The sequence below is a fragment of the Neophocaena asiaeorientalis genome, unplaced genomic scaffold (genome assembly GCF_003031525.2).
Source record: "Neophocaena asiaeorientalis asiaeorientalis breed wild unplaced genomic scaffold, Neophocaena_asiaeorientalis_V1.1 scaffold603, whole genome shotgun sequence".
In the NCBI taxonomy this organism is placed as follows: Eukaryota; Metazoa; Chordata; class Mammalia; order Artiodactyla; family Phocoenidae; genus Neophocaena; species Neophocaena asiaeorientalis.
The window spans coordinates 816,774-834,640 of record NW_020175662.1 but is presented as its reverse complement, the minus strand read 5'-3'; the positions used below and the strand labels follow the sequence as shown (position 1 = coordinate 834,640).

At 42.5% G+C, this 17,867-nt stretch overlaps 1 protein-coding gene across 2 annotated transcripts in view; it reads left to right on the top strand.

The window, feature by feature from the left end:
• DAAM1 (dishevelled associated activator of morphogenesis 1) overlaps positions 1-17,867 on the top strand; it is a 172,006-nt gene that overhangs the window by 150,195 nt on the left and 3,944 nt on the right. For both annotated transcript variants that reach the window (XM_024731489.1, XM_024731490.1), the window contains exons 19-23: positions 516-604; positions 1,461-1,629; positions 5,304-5,411; positions 7,363-7,423; positions 14,919-15,050. In XM_024731489.1, coding sequence (XP_024587257.1) covers positions 516-604; positions 1,461-1,629; positions 5,304-5,411; positions 7,363-7,423; positions 14,919-15,050 — 559 coding nt within the window. The remainder of the gene's footprint in view (positions 1-515; positions 605-1,460; positions 1,630-5,303; positions 5,412-7,362; positions 7,424-14,918; positions 15,051-17,867) is intronic.

Sequence of the window (17,867 nt, the reverse complement as noted above, 5' to 3'; positions counted from 1 at the left end):
GGGGATGTGAGTGGGGAGAGGAGTTTTAGCCTACAGTTAGCCAAGTTTAGTTTAGCCAAGTTTTAGCCTACAGTTCTGCAAGGCACACTTTGTGGCAAGTGAAGCACCATGGCAGGAGTGCAGGCAACTGCCCTTCATTTGCAGCAAAAGCGGGGAGTCTTTACATTTTCATTCCTTTTTATCGCTTTTCTGTTCTCAAGAGCTACTAGGACTCTGGGGAAATGAAGGGGGCTTTAGTCAACGGCAGTTAGCTCTCACTTTCTTTTAGCAATTGCATAAGCTGATTGGAGCTAAGGCCCTGCTGCACTTGCCCGAACACTCCCCGTAGGGCACTGGGAAATGGGCTCTCCAGGTGCAGTTGGCCTCAGGCCCTGTGCTCCTGTCCAGGAGAGGAACTCTGTGTGTGTGTGTGCATGTTGGGGTGGGAGTGCTCTAAGGTACCATCACCTCCATATTCATTGAGTGAGCATACGTGTATTAAGTACATGTTCATTAGTTGATGCTTGCTCTTACAGAATCAATCATTATCAGCAAAGACTGCAGTCGCTGTACTTCAAAAAGAAGTTTGCAGAGCGTGTGGCAGAAGTGAAACCCAAAGTAGAAGGTAAAGTCAAGCTGCCCAGACTGGCAATGATGTTCATCTCAAGTACCCATTTACAAGTGCAATGCAAGTGCATATAGTAAACTGGATCTCTTTGGTGATTTTTTTTTTTTTTGCTTGAAAGCTGTTGGAATTCTGGCAGATAATTACTTAAGGTCTGTCCTTGGCTTGATGGCCTAGCCTGGGTTCTGGAACTCACAGCACACTCCCTGGACTCCTCTGCAGAACTGGGCTTTTGCTATCTGGGTATTGGTGAGGAATTTATTTGATCGTTACTGGCATTAAACCTACAGTTAGCTTTCTTGTAACGGGGCCTTACTGGATTTTTCTGAGGGAAGATTTGAGGCTGATACATGGTTTGATTTTGAGGCTGTTAAATTTTTAGGTGCTTGAAATGTGGGCAACTGAAGAGCACAGCCACAGAGTGCAGGCTGACTTTGGGGTCCTGATGACACCTGCCAGCTGTGACATGTCACACGTTTGCCCAGTTTTTCTATCAGTGGAATTGATCAACTGTCCTGTGATCTGACTCACACCAGGCAAGAAAGGGTTTGCAAAGGAATGTGGAAAATGCAGTAGCTGCTCTATGTATTCCTAACTGCTTATGGTCGGTGAGTCAGCCAAGAAAAAGACTGAGAAAGGCTAGGATCGTGCACCTGTCTCTGGGCCTCTTGAACAACTTGAGCTGGCTCTCCTCGCCCCCTTGCTCTTGGCTTCTGGTAAAGGTGTTCGGAAAGTGCCCCCTGGTAGTCTAACAGCTCCATGTTACATCTCCAGTATCTGTTATCAGGTGTGTGGATTTAGGATGGGTACCATTGAAAAGTCTTGTTGTAATAGTTTTATGTATTTTGTTTTGAAGCAATTCGTTCTGGTTCAGAAGAGGTGTTTAGGAGCAGTGCCCTGAAGCAGTTGCTGGAAGTGGTTTTGGCATTTGGAAATTACATGAATAAAGGCCAAAGAGGCAATGCATATGGATTCAAGATATCCAGCCTAAATAAGATTGCTGACACAAAATCCAGTATCGATAAGTAAGTATGGAAGATCTGGGGGCTCAGGTCGGGGCTCAGCTTTGTACCCTCTGGTCCTCCTGGGCCTCTTCATCCCAAAGTGTCTGGTCTGCACTTCTCCTTCTCCTGCTCTTTCCTTCTCCACTGACTCCTCCCTTCCTGTCTCATGACCACACATATCCCCAAGTTCCTACTGGGCCAGTTATCCTTCATTTTCATTCCACAAGGATATCATCTAGTCCAAGTTTTTTGTGTTTGGGGTTTTCTCGGGTAAACTCATTACAGTGTAATACACGAAAGACAGGTTCACTCACCGTAAAGGTACAGCTTGATGACTTTCCACAAATTGAACACATCTGTATAACTAGTGCCCAGTTCAAGAAACAGAACCTTACCAGCACCCTAGTAGCCCCCTCACGGCCTCTCCTAATTGCTACTCCTCCAGAGAGATAAAAAACTGACAGCTGATGACAGAATGTGAAGTTTGTTGGCTTTTTAGGTTATGGTTTCCTTGGTACCTGCAAGCTAGCAGCTACCTTAAAAAATGACAATGTATAAATGCATTTTGGCTGTTGGTATTCAGCTGCTCATCCCAAGACTCATTAAAATGCTTCCTAGAAAGTGTGTTTTAGGTGAACAGATTCCTGTTAGAGACACCAGAAGGTGAAAATGTGCTAGTGTCATTTCCAGGTAAGGGCGTTAGGCATATTAACTCTAGCTTCCCTGAGAGCTGTGTTTCCCACTGACTTGGAAGGAATTTGTTTCTAAGGTAAACTTCTCTGTAACCCGAATTATTTTTAGAAGTATAAGCTGTTCACCCTAATTATTCCCAACCAGTGAGACTTTTTATTCTATATTTTCTATAGGGCCAGTGAAGCATAGCATTATGGCAACCCTGAATCCATCGTATAAGAAACAAGCAGTATGTTCAGTTGGGGTTAAAACCTTATTTTTGCATCGTGTAGAAATAGATTAACAAAGCACAGCTGATATGTTCTATCAACACCACCTTATTTTTCTTTGAATTTTATTATTTTTTATACAGCAGGTTCCTATTAGTTATCTATTTTATACACATCAGTGTATATATGTCAATCCCAATCGCCCAATTCATCACACCACCACCCCCACACCCCCACTTTCCCCCCTTAGTGTCCATACATTTGTTCTCTACATCTGTGTCTCACTTTCTGCCCTGCAAATCAGTTCACCTGTACCATTTTTTAGATTTCACATATATGTGTTAATATATGATATTTGTTTTTCTCTTTCTTACTTCACCCTGTATGACAGTCCCTGGGTCTATCTGCGTCTCTACAAATGACCCAATTTCGTTCCTTTTTATGGCCGAGTAATATTCCATTGTATATATGTACACATCTTCTTTATCCATTCATCTGTCGATGGGCATTTAGGTTGCTTCCATGACCTGGCTGTTGTAAATAGTGCTGCAGTGAACATTGGGGTGCATGTGTCTTTTTGAATTATGGTTTTCTCTGACCACCACCTTATTTTTAATGTAAGCACTTGATCCTTGCAGAGCCCGTTCACATTTGATTGTCACAACAACCTGTGAAGTTCCCAGGCCAAGTGTTGTATCGCCTGTTGTCAGATAAAGAAACCGAGGCAGGGTCAGGTGGCTCATTTAGCTTGTCTGAGGTCACAACCAGCAAGGTGTTTGGCCTTACAGGTATTTGACAGTTGTTCTAGTGGTCTGCCCACAGCTGTCCTCTACCAACAGACCGATTTTATTTGGAGGTTGCAGTAAGTAACTACAGCATCTTACTTGCATATAAAGAGCAGCCATCTTTTAAGGAACGGCATTCTCTTCAACTGGGCTTGCAGGTTGGGGAGGAAGGAAATCCTCACCACCAGTCAGTCCTATTCTCTCTCCCTCCCTCTCCCCTCACTCATACACACACACTCACACACACACATTTGCCCCCCACCTTCCAACTTACTGATAAGCTGGTACTTACTACATGGTTATCTGCTAGTTAATGACATAAAATTTATCCAATACACAATAAGCCTTTTCAAAATAATAAATTAAAAACATTTCTGATCTTCTTCTTTTCCCTGTTCACTCTGCATTAAAGCCTTGTTTCTGGTAATGACCAGAGAGTAGTCAAATGTGAGGCTGTTTAGTTGTTGTTTTTATTATTCAGGAATTTATATTCACTCATATGAGGTGTTATTTGGATAGCAAACAAATGTGGTTTGCTATCCAAATGTGATCTGGTTTTAAGTGTTTCTACACTAAAAAAGGCATATATAGTTAATGAAATAAATTTCTCTAACAAAGCATTTCTCTGAAATAATGAAGGAAAATGGCATTACTCTTTCTCGTGATGGTTGCTGGGATTTTGCCTCTCATGCAGCCAGCACATGGCAGACACATAGATTCTGTGAAAGGCAAAACTGAAGTGGAACAATACAGCTGAACACCTGCAAAATGAGTGGCCAGGACTATTAGCCACTGTTTTACTTTGCTGAGCGATGGTTTTCTAATTATTAGCGCAAGAAAAATAAGGGGAAATTATTTTCCCTGTGGGCCAGTTGACTCAGGGATAGGATTGCACTGACCTCTAGGAAGCTGCAAGGATAACCAGAAATGGTTTGCATGGCTATGGGGAAAAAGTAGTTTGGCAGCTCTGCTTTACTTTTGTTGGGAGGGCTGGGTACTTAGCCTTGTGAATTAGCAAACTGCCTAAAAATTATGGAAATGTTTTTAAAGAAATGCATTTTTGTCCTCCTGATTATGCTAACTTTCAATAGCATAAGTGGTTCTTGATCTTGGCTGTTAGTCTCAGTGGGGAGTTTTAAAAAATACCCACATCTGGTCCCACCTCATTCCAATGACTGAATCTCAGGTTGGCCCAGGCATCTGGGGTCCAGGTGATTGTAATCTGCATCAGAGTCGGGGACCAGGGGACCAGACTACCACAGCGTGGCCTCATAGATAGTGTTATCAGATGCCCGCCTTTTCAACCCAGGTCAGTCAGGGTTCAGCCCTGTCACCACCAAAGAGGGAGCTGGTTGTGCAGTTAGGAGCTGAAGTGTTGCTAAAATTAGGCTGCGAGGGTATCATATCCATGATGGCACAGTCCTGGCCCATTTCCAGGTCCTGCCCTGCAATAGGGGGCATTCTAACTTTCAGAAAGGAAAAATGTTATCACCCAGTTGAAAGACACCCTTAAATGAGAATTGTCAGTGATTTTCATCAGTGAGTTGCTGCTCTGTACTTTCAGACTTGAAAATTAGCTGTCCTCTCTAGTGGATTAAACATCTCTCACTCCTCACCCCACCCTGCTTGTTAGGAACTTGCAGGGCAGGCCTCATCTGTGGGTGGATGCACTGTGAAGGGATGTCCCTTTTGGCAATGGTTCAGACTCATTTCCATCACCCGTCGCATTACACAGATTTTGAAGGATCCCCATTATGGGCCAAAAACGTAATTCTTATCCCCTGCCCTTCCCTTTCAGAAGATGTGTGCTTCTTTTGACATATATTTTTGTAAATCCCATGAAGGCTCTCCTCTTCTCCCTTTCTCTTAAGAATGCCTGCCTTTCAGGAACCTACACATTTTGAAGGTAATGCAGGGATGCAGCATTCTTGTGGAAGTAATCACTTGAATATACAAATCATATGCAGATATTAACCATGTTTAATACTCTCTCCTTCTGTAACTGTAGGAACATTACACTCTTGCACTATCTCATAACTATTGTGGAAAATAAATGCCCCAAGGTTCTCAATCTACATGAGGAGCTGCGGGACATTCCTCAAGCAGCAAAAGTAAAGTAAGTACTTAGAGCGAATTGTTTCAGATTTTTAAGTCCGTTGAACTGTGGTTTAGCCATGGAGATAGTTAGCGTTGCATGAAGAGGGTCCTTCTGTTTGCTTTCCCCTGAACAGTGTATGAAATAAAGTTTGAATAGTATCCATGTCACTCAGATGTTTTACATGAGTTTGAATATACGGTTGACTCTTGAACGGTGGGGTTAAGGGTGCCGACACCCCCCGAGTCCCCACTGCACAGCTGAAAATCCAACATATAACTTCATAGCTGACCCTTCCTGTGCGGGGTTCCTCAATACCCATGGTCCCACATCTGAGGATTCAGTCAGCCACAGATCATGTAGGACATAATTATTGAAAAAAAATCTGCGTATAAGTGGACCCGCACAGTTAACACCTGTGTTGTCCAAGGGTCACTGTATACTTGTTCTAGCTGTTTCAGAATATTCCTAGATGCAGTTTCTAACTTCTACAAAACCTAATTTTCTGAGTTATGAAGAGTCTAGGGAAGCAGTGTGGTTTCACTAGTAGTTGGAAAGGGTGGTTCTCTTAAAATACAGGTGGGAGCACACTTAGTTAAATGAGGATATGAGGATACATGTTTAAGCAAATGGAAGTCCTGCAGGTCAGGGTGTTGCTAGTAATTTTCCCATGTGTACACACTCCCAGAAACCAAGCAACCTTTTAATGGAAAGCAGTCTTTATGCAAATGAAGGAACTAAAAATAAAGTGGAAAATCACTAAACTTTCCCCACAAACTTCACACCACTTTTCAGAGACCTCATGAGGGGTAGGCACTTTTCCTTGCTGTTCTTCCTGCTTCCTTTTGCCCCCACCCCGCCTTTTAAAAAAAATTTTTTTTTTTTCCACTGCATTGGGTCTTGGTTGTCCCGGACGGGCTTTCTCTAGTTGTGGCAATGGGGGAATACCCTTCGTTGTGGTGCACGGGCTTCTCATTGCGGTGGCGGAGCACGGGCTCCAGGCGCGTGGGCTCAGTAGTTGTGGCTTGCGGGCTTCTAGAGCACAGGCTCAGTAGTTGTGGCGCACGGGCTTAGTTGCTCCGCGGCATGTGGGATCTTCCCAGACCAGGGCTCGAACCCGTGTCCCCTGCATTGGCAGGCGGATTCTTAACCACTGTGCCACCAGGGTAATACCCCACTCCCCTTTTTTTAAAAACATATTTAAACTGCATCTTTTTGCAGTGATTTTAAAAAGCCTGATGAGCAGGCTAATTTTTTCCCTCTGTAGAGTTTGGTAGAAGTGTACCATGTAAGACATGAAATTAAAATGTTGAAATAAATGAAGTGTCAATGAATTTGTTTACATGTGAATTCTCTGTGAGAATTAAGTTGTAATCTCTCATGTTTAAAAGCTGTCAAATAAAAAGCATTATGGGAGAAGCCCAGGAAACTTTCTCTGTTTAAAAAAAAAAAAGGTCAATGAAAATGAAAACTAATTAGTAAAACTTTAAGAAAAATCATTGTTGATTGAAATTTAGGCCATCACCTTGTAATATTCATACTACCAGAGCATTCATGAAAAGCAATATAATAATAATGAAGAGCACAACACACATGATTGTGGATCAACGTTTCTTTTCCTTGTCCAAAGGGAGCCACACATGGCAAGAAATTTATTTCCACATACAGTAATTTGCTTAAGTGAGATTTTTGTGAGATTGAAACATGACATATTTCTATTCTGCCCTTTTTAACCTATAAATATTATACCTGCTGGCTGTGGAAAACAAAAAAAAAACATAATTCCATACCTAAATTTCATAAGTTTAAAATGTTGCTGTCTTTCTGTGCGATCTGAACACTGAAGGGAATTTTAAACATTTAAAATGAAGTAGTGTGGACTTCCAAGCATGAAATATTTAAACTCATCATATATTTAATACAATAAGTGTAAGTCCCATGTTGGTTACTAAAATGTTGCCATTTACAACAGCATGACTGAGCTGGACAAAGAAATAAGCACCTTGAGAAGTGGCCTGAAAGCAGTAGAGACGGTGAGTATGTTTCTCGTTCTAATTCCCAGTCCCTTCACTCTCTCTGGTGCTGGTGATGGTATCCAGCAGAGGAGTCGCTGGTTGCCTTGGCATGCAGGATAAACATTTATTGTTTAAAAAAAAGAAAAAAAAATGCAACAACGAAGAAGCAAAGGCAGGCTGTGTTTAGTCTGGTGATGCAGTGGCAGGCGGCAGGATGTCATGGGGGCATCACGGGAACAGGAACTGGGAAATTGGACCCAGCGTTCCACCACTTTCCTACCTGTGAGGCAGGACTCATGAAAGTGGATTGGCTAGAGGGTCTTCAAGGTCTTCTCAGTGTTTCTGTTTATAAATGAGGTTTACTCTCAGAGCAATGGAACTTCTCTGTTGTCTTTGAGCCGGTCCCTTGGGGAGTATTTTTTGAGCTCTTTGAGGGTACAGTCCATTCTCAAGGTGAGGGGATCACGATGACTCAGAATCCTTACCCTCCAGGTGTTACAGTGGCCAGGAGCAGTCAGTCCAGCTCACCTCCTAAGTGATGACAAAGGTGCCTTGAGGAGGATCGGGGATTTAAGTTAGCCCGAGGCTTCGGGAATGGCTGGCGTGTGTGAGAGGAAGCTTCTCCTCTGGACGAGATGAACTTTGAGCTGTGGCTTAGAAGGAGGGTAGGGTGAACTTAAGTACAGAGGAGGGAGGCTGTCTCAGTTATACGAGATGACCTGGGCCCGGGCTCCATGGAAGGAAAGCAGGTCAGGGTGCCGGAGGCAGTGGAGCCGCTGGAACTAACCCAGACTGTGAGGGCGCAGTGCCCCGTGGGTACTGCACGAGGGCTGCTGACACGGCGGGGGCGGGTCAGGGTGAGAAGCCTCGCGTGGGAGAGCAGAGCTCTGGCCTGGCACTTGGTGAAGGAGGCTGGTCTGCAGGCAGCTCGGGAAGGTGCCCCACAGATCATTTATTAGTAACGCCAGGAGGACCCTCCTCCTTTTTAAAAAATAAATTTATCTATTTTTTATTTTGTCTGCATTGGGTCTTCGTTGCCGCTTGCCGGCTTTCTCTAGTTGAGGCGTGCAGGCTTCTCAGCGCGGTGGCTTCTCGTTGCGGAGCACGGGCTCTAAGTGCATGGGCTTCAGTAGTTGCGGCACCCGGGCTTCAGTGGTTGCGGCACGCGGGCTTCAGTAGTTGTGGCTCGTGGGCTTAGCTGCTCCACGACATGTGGGATCTTCCCGGACCAGGGCTCGAACCCGTGTCCCCTGCATTGGCAGGTGGATTCTTAACCACTGCGCCGCCAGGGAGGTCCCACCTCCTCCTTCTTATAATCATAAAACTGTGCCATAGAAAGTAGTTGACCTCATTAAAGAAACAGCTCTAATAAAAATTAGAGTCACAGTGTCTAACCTTTTCTATTTTTAATAAATTAAGGAGCATGTAAGGTTTTCTTTTTTTCCTTATTTTGGGGGAGGGGGTAGGGGTGGGTCGCTGTTTAAAAAGAGCAGTAGATACTCTTTTTTCCAGCCCCTGTGGGCTGAGAGACTGTGAGTGCGCGTGGAGGACAGTCCTCGGCTTTCAGAGGCCAAACTGGATAAGGGCAGTTTGGGACAAGGCTTGTGTTACAGTCTTCACTCTGCGGCCATTTCCTCCCAGTGGAAAGCTTTCTTGAGACTAGCATAGCAGTGACTGACAGTCCTAAAGCCTGACAATGGAGGCTCTGACCCCTGCATATGAGCTAGTTCAGAGCAAGGCATGAGAGAGGGGTCCCAAGGAAGTTATGTGTTTGGGGGGTTTATTAAATGTTGTTTTGCTGAAATCTCTCTAGCCCCTGGGTCATGTACAATGTAACACACTCTTCACAGAAAAGGGGCTACAGAGGCCTCCCCCTTCTTCTGGAAGCTTAAATGTTAAGAGGAAGGAAATATTGGGAGGCAGACTTTAATCCGTCGAAACATTCATGTGTCCCAGTTGTTCTTTTCACAAATTGATTACATTGCTTGAAGGTATCAAAGACAGAATTCTTATGGAATTATACATTCATGAAACACTTTAAAATTGCTTTCACATCTCTGCACCTCACACACATACATACACTCCATTTCCAGGTCAAAGAACTAGGATTGTGGCAATTTCTTTTAATCAGAGCAAGTTTCATGATTTATAAGGGTTTCTGCTTCTTTTCTTGCATTTGATTCCCATGATGATGTGTATATTACCCTCCTTTATTTATTTTTAAACATCTTTATTGGACTATAATTGCTTTACAATGGTGTGTTTCTGCTTTATAAAAAAGTGAATCAGTTATACATATACAAATGTTCCCATATCTCTTCCCTCTTGCATCTCCCTCCCTCCCACCCTCCCTATCCCACCCCTCTAGGTGGTCACAGAGCACCAAGCTGATCACCCTGTGCTATGCGGCAGCTTCCCACTAGCTATCGATTTTATGTTTGGTAGTGTATATATGTCCATGCCACTCTCTCACTTTGTCACACCTTACCCTTCCCCCTCCCCATATACTTAAGTCCATTCTCTAGTAAGTCTGTGTCTTTATTCCCGTCTTGCCCCTAGGCTCTTCATGACTTTTTTTTTTCCTTAGATTCCATATATATGCGTTAGCACACGGTATTTGTTTTTCTCTTTCTGACTTACTTCACTCTGTATGACAGACTCTAGGTCCATCCACCTCACTACAAATAACTCAATTTCGTTGCTTTTTATAGCTGAGGATTATTCCATTGTATATATGTGCCACATCTTCTTTACCCATTCATCTGTTCATGGACACTTAGGTTGCTTCCATGTCCTCGCTATTGTAAACAGAGCTTTAATGAACATTTCAGTACATGACTCTTTTTGAATTATGGTTTTCTCACGGTATACGCCCAGTAGTGGGATTGCTGGCTCTTATGGTCATTCTATTTTTAGTTTTTTAAGGAACCTCCATACTGTTCTCCATAGTGGCTGTATCAATTTACATTCCCACCAACAGTGCAAGAGTGTTGCCTTTTCTCCACACCCTCTCCAGCATTTACTGTTTGTAGATTTTTTGAAGATGGCCATTCTGCCCGGTGTGAGATGATATCTCATTGTAGTTTTGATTTTAATTTCACTTTCAGATTTTTCATCATTAGTGTATAGGAATGCTAGAGATTTCTGTGCATTAATTTTGTATCCTGCTACTCTACCAAATTCATTGATGAGCTCTAGTAGTTTTCTGGTAGCATCTTTAGGATTCTCTATGTATAGTATCATGTCATCTGCAAACAGTGACAGCTTTACTTCTTCTTTTCTGATTTGGATTCCTTTTATTTCTTTTTCTTCTCTGACTGCTGTGGCTAAAACTTCCAAAACAATGTTGGATAAGAGTGGTGAGAGTGGGCAACCTTGTCTTGTTCCTGATCTTAGTGGAAATGGTTTCAGTTTTTCACCATTGAGGATGATGTTGGCTGTGGGTTTGTCATATATGGCCTTTATTATGTTGAGGAAAGTTCCCTCTATGCCTACTTTCTGCAGGGTTTTTATCATAAATGGGTGTTGAATTTTGTCGAAAGCTTTCTCTGAATCGATGGAGATGATCATATGGTTTTTATTCTTCAATTTGTTACTATGGTGTATCACATTGATTGTTTTGTGTATATTGAAGAATCCTTGCATTCCTGGGATAAACCCCACTTGATCATGGTGTACGATCCTTTTACTGTGCTGTTGGATTCTGTTTGCTAGTATTTTGTTGAGGATTTTTGCATCTATGTTCATCAGTGATATTGGCCTGTAGTTTTCTTTTTTGTGACATTTTTCTCTGGTTTTGGTATCCTGGTGATGGTGACCTCGTAGAATGAGTTTGGGAGTGTTCCTCCCTCTGCTATATTTTGAAGAGTTTGAGGAGGATAGGTGTTAGCTCCTCTCTAAATGTTTGATAGCATTCACCTCTGAAGCCATCTGGTCCTGGGCTTTTGTTTGTTGGAAGATATTTAATCACAGTTGTAATTTCAGTGCTTGTGATTGGTCTGTTCATATTTTCTATTACTTCCTGGTTCAGTCTCGGAAGGTTGTGCTTTTCTAAGAACTTGTCCATTTCTTCCAGTTGTCCATTTCTTCTTCTTTATTGGCATAGAGTTGCTTGTAGTAATCTCTCATGATCTTTTGTATTTCTGCAGGGTCAGTTGTTACTTCTCCTTTTTCATTTCTAATTCTATTGATTTGAGTCTTCTCCCTTTTTTTCTTGATGAGTCTGGCTAATGGTTTATCAATTTTGTTTATCTTCTCAAAGAACCAGCTTTTAGTTTTATTGATCTTTGCTATCGTTTCTTTCATTTCTATTTCATTTATTTCTGATCTGATTTTTATGATTTCTTTCGTCCTGCTAACTTCGGTGTTCTTTTGTTCTTCCTTCTCTAATTGCTTTAGGTGTAAGTTTAGGTTGTTTATTTGAGATGTTTCTTAAGGTAGGATAGTATTGCTATAAACTTCCCTCTTAGAACTGCTTTTGCTGCATCCCATAGGTTTTGGGTCATCGTGTTTTCATTGTCATTTGTTTCTAGGTATTTTTTGATTTCCTCTTTGATTTCTTCAGTGATCTCTTGGTTACTTAGTGTATTGTTTAGCCTCCATCTGCTTGTATGTTTTACAGATTTTTTTCTCTAATTGATTGCTAGTCTCATTTTGTTTTTGGTGTCTGCCCCTAGTGGCTAAGGTTGATTCAGTGGGTTGTGTAGGTTTCCTGGTGGAGCAGACTAGTGCCTGTGTTCTGGTGGGTGGGGCTGGGTCTTGTCTCTCTGGTGGGCACATCCATGTCTCATGGGGTGTTTGGGGTGTCTGTGGCCTTATTACGATTTTAGGCAGCCTCTCTGCTAATGGATGGCGTCGTGTTCCTTTCTTTCTGGTTGTTTGGCATAGGTTGTCCAGCACTGTAGCTTGCTGGTCGTTGAGTGTAGCTGGGTCTTGGCGTTGAGATGGAGATCTCTGGGAGATTTTCGCTGTTTGATATTACATGGAGCTGGGAGATCTCTTGTGGACCAGTGTCCTGACATTGGCTCTCCCACCTTAGAGGCACAGCACTGACTCCTAGATGGAGCACCACGAGCCTTTCATCCACATGGCTCAGAATAAAAGCGAGAAAAAGGGAGGGAAGGAAGGAAGGAAGGAACGAAGGATGGAAGGAAGGGGAAGGAGATAAAATTTATTAAAATAAAAAATAATTAAGAAATAAATTTTAAAACGTTAAAAAAAATACAGATGGACAGAACACACAAAAAGAGAAAAAGGGAAAAAATATATATATATATATATATCTCCCAAAGTCCACCTCTTCAATTTGGGATGATTCATTTTCTTATTCAGGTATTCCACAGATGCAGGTACATCAAGTTGATTGTGGAGATTTAATCCACTGCTCCTGAGGCTGCTGGGAGAGATTTCCCTTTCTCTTCTCTGTTCGCACAGCTCCCGGGGTTCAGCTTTGGATTTGGACCCGCCTCTGCATGTAGGTCGCCTGAGGGCGTCTGTTCTTCGCTCAGACAGGATGTGGTTAAAGGAGCCGCTGATTCGGGGGCTCTGGCTCACTCAGGCCAGCGGGGAGGCAAGGGTACGGAGTGCGAGGCGAGCCTGCGGCAGCAGAGGCCAGCATGACTTTGCACCAGCCTGAGGCGCGCTGTGCGTTCTCCCAGGGAAGTTGTCCCTGGATCACAGGACCCTGGCAGTGGCGGGCTGCACAGGCTCCTGGGAGGGCAGGTGTGGAGAGTCACCTGTGCTCGCACACAAGCTTCTTGGTGGCTGCAGCAGCAGCCTGAGCGTCTCATGCCCGTCTCTGGGGTCTGCGCTGATAGCCGCAGCTCGTGCCTGTCTCTGGAGCTCCTTTAAGCAGCGCTCTTAATCCCCTCTCCTCGCGCACCAGGAAACAAAGAGGCAAGAAAATGTCTCTCGGCTCTTCGGCAGCTCCAGACATTTTCCCGGACTCCCTCCCGGCTAGCCGTGGTGCACTAACCCCCTGCAGGCTGTGTTCACACAGCCAACCCCAGTCCTCTCCCTGGGACCCGACCTCCGAAGCCCAAGCCTCAGCTGCCAGCCCCTGCCCGCCCCGGCAGGTGAGCAGACAAGCCTCTCGGGCTGGTGACTGCCGGTCGGCACCAATCCTCTGTGCGGGAATCTCTCCACTGTGCCCTCCGCACCCCTGTTGCTGCGCTCTCCTCCGTGGTCCCGAAGCATCCCCCCTCTGCCACCCGCAGTCTCCACCCGCGAAGGGGCTTCCTAGTGTGTGGAAACCTTTCCTCCTTCACAGCTCCCTCCCACTGGTGCAGGTCCTGTCCCTATTCTTTTGTCTCTCTATTTTCTTTTGCCCTACCCAGGCACGTGGGGAATTTCTTGCCTTTTGGGAGGTCTTAGGTCTTCTGCCAGAGTTCAGTAGGTGTTCTATAGGAGCTGTTCCACGTGTAGATGTATTTCTGATGTATTTGTGGGGAGGAAGGTGATCTCTGCGTCTTACTCTTCCGCCATCTTGAAGCTTCCTGCCCTCCTTTTATGAGTGAAGAAACTAAGGCCCAGGCTACTTGCCATGGATAAGTACCAAATCAGTGGTAGAACTGAATCAGAACCTCTAGCCTGTGACCTCTACTGTCCTGCTTGTTAGAATCTCTGCCAAAGCAGGTATGGAAGGAAACAGAGATCCAGATTAGGTCAGTAGGTACACAGAATTGTTGTCACTGAGACCCTGGAGTCAGGTAGACGTGAGTTCAAATTTTGATTCTATCACTTATCAGCCACTTGACTTTGAGCAAAGAATTTAATCCCTCTGAACCTCAATTTATGTGTCTGTACAATTGGGATAATAATGCCTCACTTAAAAAGGTTTTGTGGGATGAAATAAGAAAATGCATCTGGCAATGGTTGAAATTATTATTGAAATTGATTTGAATAATCTGGGTTCATCACCATGGTAATGGAGAATATGGATGATTAATGAGACAGTAATACTCCTACCTGTCTGCTCACAAAATCCAAATGGTATGGATGAGAAGAAAAATGGCCTTATGGTGCCAAACGCTGCAGCTGAAATTCTACTGACCTAGATATCACAGTTCAGGAAATAAGTAGACTTGGCAGAGATGGAGAGAAGGAAAAAATAAAAAGTACCAGAGATCTGAGCACAGAATATCAACAATCAAATTCTCTTGCTTTCAGTCACACACCTTTTGAATCCAGTTTGCTCTCCATTATTTGTTTAACTTGTGTTAATTTTATCCAAATGCTAATCTCCTTACATTCTAAAGCCAGTATACAAAATCACACCAATAAAGTACTCAGATGACTGGTTAAATTGCATTTTGCAATTGTGTGTGGGCACATGGGCTTGGCTCTGTCAGGGTTGGTGGAAGGGCAGGGGGAACTGGACTATCATAAAATGTTTTACACTAGTTTTGATGGGTTTGCCCTTCTGACTTATTAAATTTGAGGCATAAGGAAAATGAGACAAAGGGGTGTCTGTGTTTGAAGCCTACATTGACATTATCCATTTCCTGTGTTTAAGGAGCTGGAATATCAGAAGTCTCAGCCTTCACGGCCTGGAGATAAGTTTGTGTCTGTTGTCAGCCAGTTCATCACGGTAGCCAGTTTCAGCTTCTCTGACGTTGAAGATCTTCTAGCAGAAGCTAAAGACCTGGTAAATTTCCCCTTGCGCACTGAGTGTTGCTTGACAGAGCTGGTACTTTCAGATATTATAAGTATACTTTCATTTCTAGGGCTGTGATCAGTTGAAACACATGCTTTCTATCTAACTGGCCTTTAGGTTAGTAAGACCTTGAAGTATCTGAATGGTGTAAAACAAGTAAATACTTTGACAGTTTTAAATATTTTGATAGTTTTTCTCTTGATTGTTATTATAATTATCTCTGGGAAACAGAAAAGAGTGGATTATGAAAACCAAGGGCAGGATGAAATGTGACATCAAGGTATGACTGAGGCCTTATGCTTCAGAAACTTGTAAGATTCTCACCTGAGATAGAGACTTAGGAGGGCAGGATGTTCCCTCTTTAAATCTCTAGAAGAACTTACTAAATGATAGGCACTTTAATTCAGAGCCTCATCGCAAAAGACTTTTTTTTTTTTTTTTTGCGGTACGCGGGCCTCTCACTGTTGTGGCCTCTCCCGTTGCGGAGCAGAGGCTCCAGACGCACAGGCTCAGCGGCCATGGCTCACAGGGCCCAGCCACTCCACGGCATGTGGGATCTTCCCAGACCAGGGCACGAACCCATGTCCCCTGCATCGGCAGGCGGACTCTCAACCCCTGCGCCACCAGGGAACCCCAAAAGGCATATTTTTAATAAGACTTTTTTAAAAAATGAATTTTGCTCTTACAAAATCTTGTTTTCCTGTAAGGGAAGAGTTTTCATTGGCAAATACCCAACACCTTAAAATCCCCCTGCCCCATCTCTCTGTCTCTGTCTCTCTCTGGTTATTTCTTCTTCTAAAATTTATACACATTCATATACATGTGCACATTCTCTTGTCCCCTTCTCATTGTTAACAAATGTCATTAAGCTGCTATCCACCCTACTGAGTTCCTCCACACTGCCTATCTCTCAGTTGTGACAACACTCTTTTGCTTTAACTTGAATCTTTCCTTTGAAACTTGAGTAATGAATCTCATTTTTCTGTGGTCCCCTGTTCAGTTGTAGATATGGATGATTGTATACGTAAGTGTACACACATACTCATTAAAGTTCAGAAGTAGACTATGTTAAGATACACGAGCTAATCTCAACATTGAAACCCCACCTCCAATGTTATTAAATAAATGCAAGACAAGATATGTTTGAACGACTGTTGTTAGAGGTCCAGCCCCTGGTACCCCTGATTGAAATCAGTGAACTGATGTCAGCAGCCTTCCCTGTGATGGCCCCCACCTCAATCTAGGCAATACAGTACCTACTTCATCACGGGCTCAAACATTTTTCTAAGAATCAACTGAATAGTTAATTTTTGATTTATACACACTCTACTTTTTTTTTTTTTTTTCAATTTTAGTGTGGGAACTTTAGTCTGGGACTAGTTTTGTTCAGATTTCTAAGACTAAAATATACATGACTTCATCATCACTAGAATTCCTAGATAAAAAGATCATTCAGGATGGCTTTGACGTGCCTGAACTTCAATGTTTTAGAAACTCAATTGTAGTCCATCTGTTGCTATTTTGTTCATACCAGAACTTTTAGAAATTAGCTTATAAAACCATGCAGCAACTGAAGCGCTGCATGTGGTGTATGAAGAATGTCGTATTTTTCCCTAAAGAGCTTAGTTTCTAATAAAATATTTCCAAATAAGTAAAAGGTTGAGAACGCCTCGATGAAGAGAAAAATGGTAAAAAAGCATTATTATAAATTTAAAGATATGAAATATAAAAATTGAAAATTGTCTTATTTAAGAATAAATGTTGAAAATATTTCCTTTACAGAGATAGGATTGCCAAAATGTCAGGAAAACTTAACAATATACTAAAGACAAGTAGTACAAGAAAAATAAAAGCAATTAGACCATGAAGTATTTATGCAGTCCTCCCCAACCTAAGAGTTTCAAACTGTGAAGAAAATGAAAGATCTGGAAATTTTTAAGTAGTTGATTAGGCATAGGGAGTAAGAATTTGTTCGATCTTGAAGTTAGAAACACCGTCCGTTGTAGTTTAGATGTAATAGCATTAGATCCTTACAGAAGGAGATACAGTTCTAAAAAACAACTTGACTGGCATTGAACAGTATTTGGATGGTCATAATAATGCTAAGACACTTGAAAGCATACTATCTCGAGTTGTGAAGATAACAACCAGAAGAACTAAAAACAGAAATGTTAAAACTAAAAAGACTGGCTGTGCTATTTTGTTAGCCTATATATTTTTTAATTTAATTTTTAAAAATTCGCCCTTAATATTTTGCATTTTATCTGTTTTTAAAAGATTTGCCTTGAAAGGGTTCTAAAACAAAGGATTTAGAATAAAATTGTATTCTCAGTTATGAATTTTGAGTTGCCTTAATGATTCCATAATCAGTGAGTGTTTTCTAATTGAGGCCCAGGAAGTACAGTAATACCAATATTATTTATGATTCGTAAAAGCAGCTAAGAAACACTGTATCCTATTTGCTTTTGATACTAACCACATGGCACCAATAAATGATACTAAACTACTTCAAAGAAAAGTTAAAAGTACAAGTTTCCTTACCCCTGCTGAGTTTGCTCTTAGTTTTATATCCTGAGTGCTCTGCCCTGTGATATTCTGCTTTCTTGTTTTTACTACTGTTTAGTTAATAAAGAGTCATAGGATGTAATCATAGATGTTAAGCTGAAATGAGGTGGACAAGGATAAATGGTTTCACAAGTCGTGGAGTATGACATTTTTTCATTTAGAAGCGATTGATAGACATGTTCAGCAGCCAAAGATAAATCCAGCGAGTTATATTTGACTCAATTTGACCTTTAGCCCCTTGAG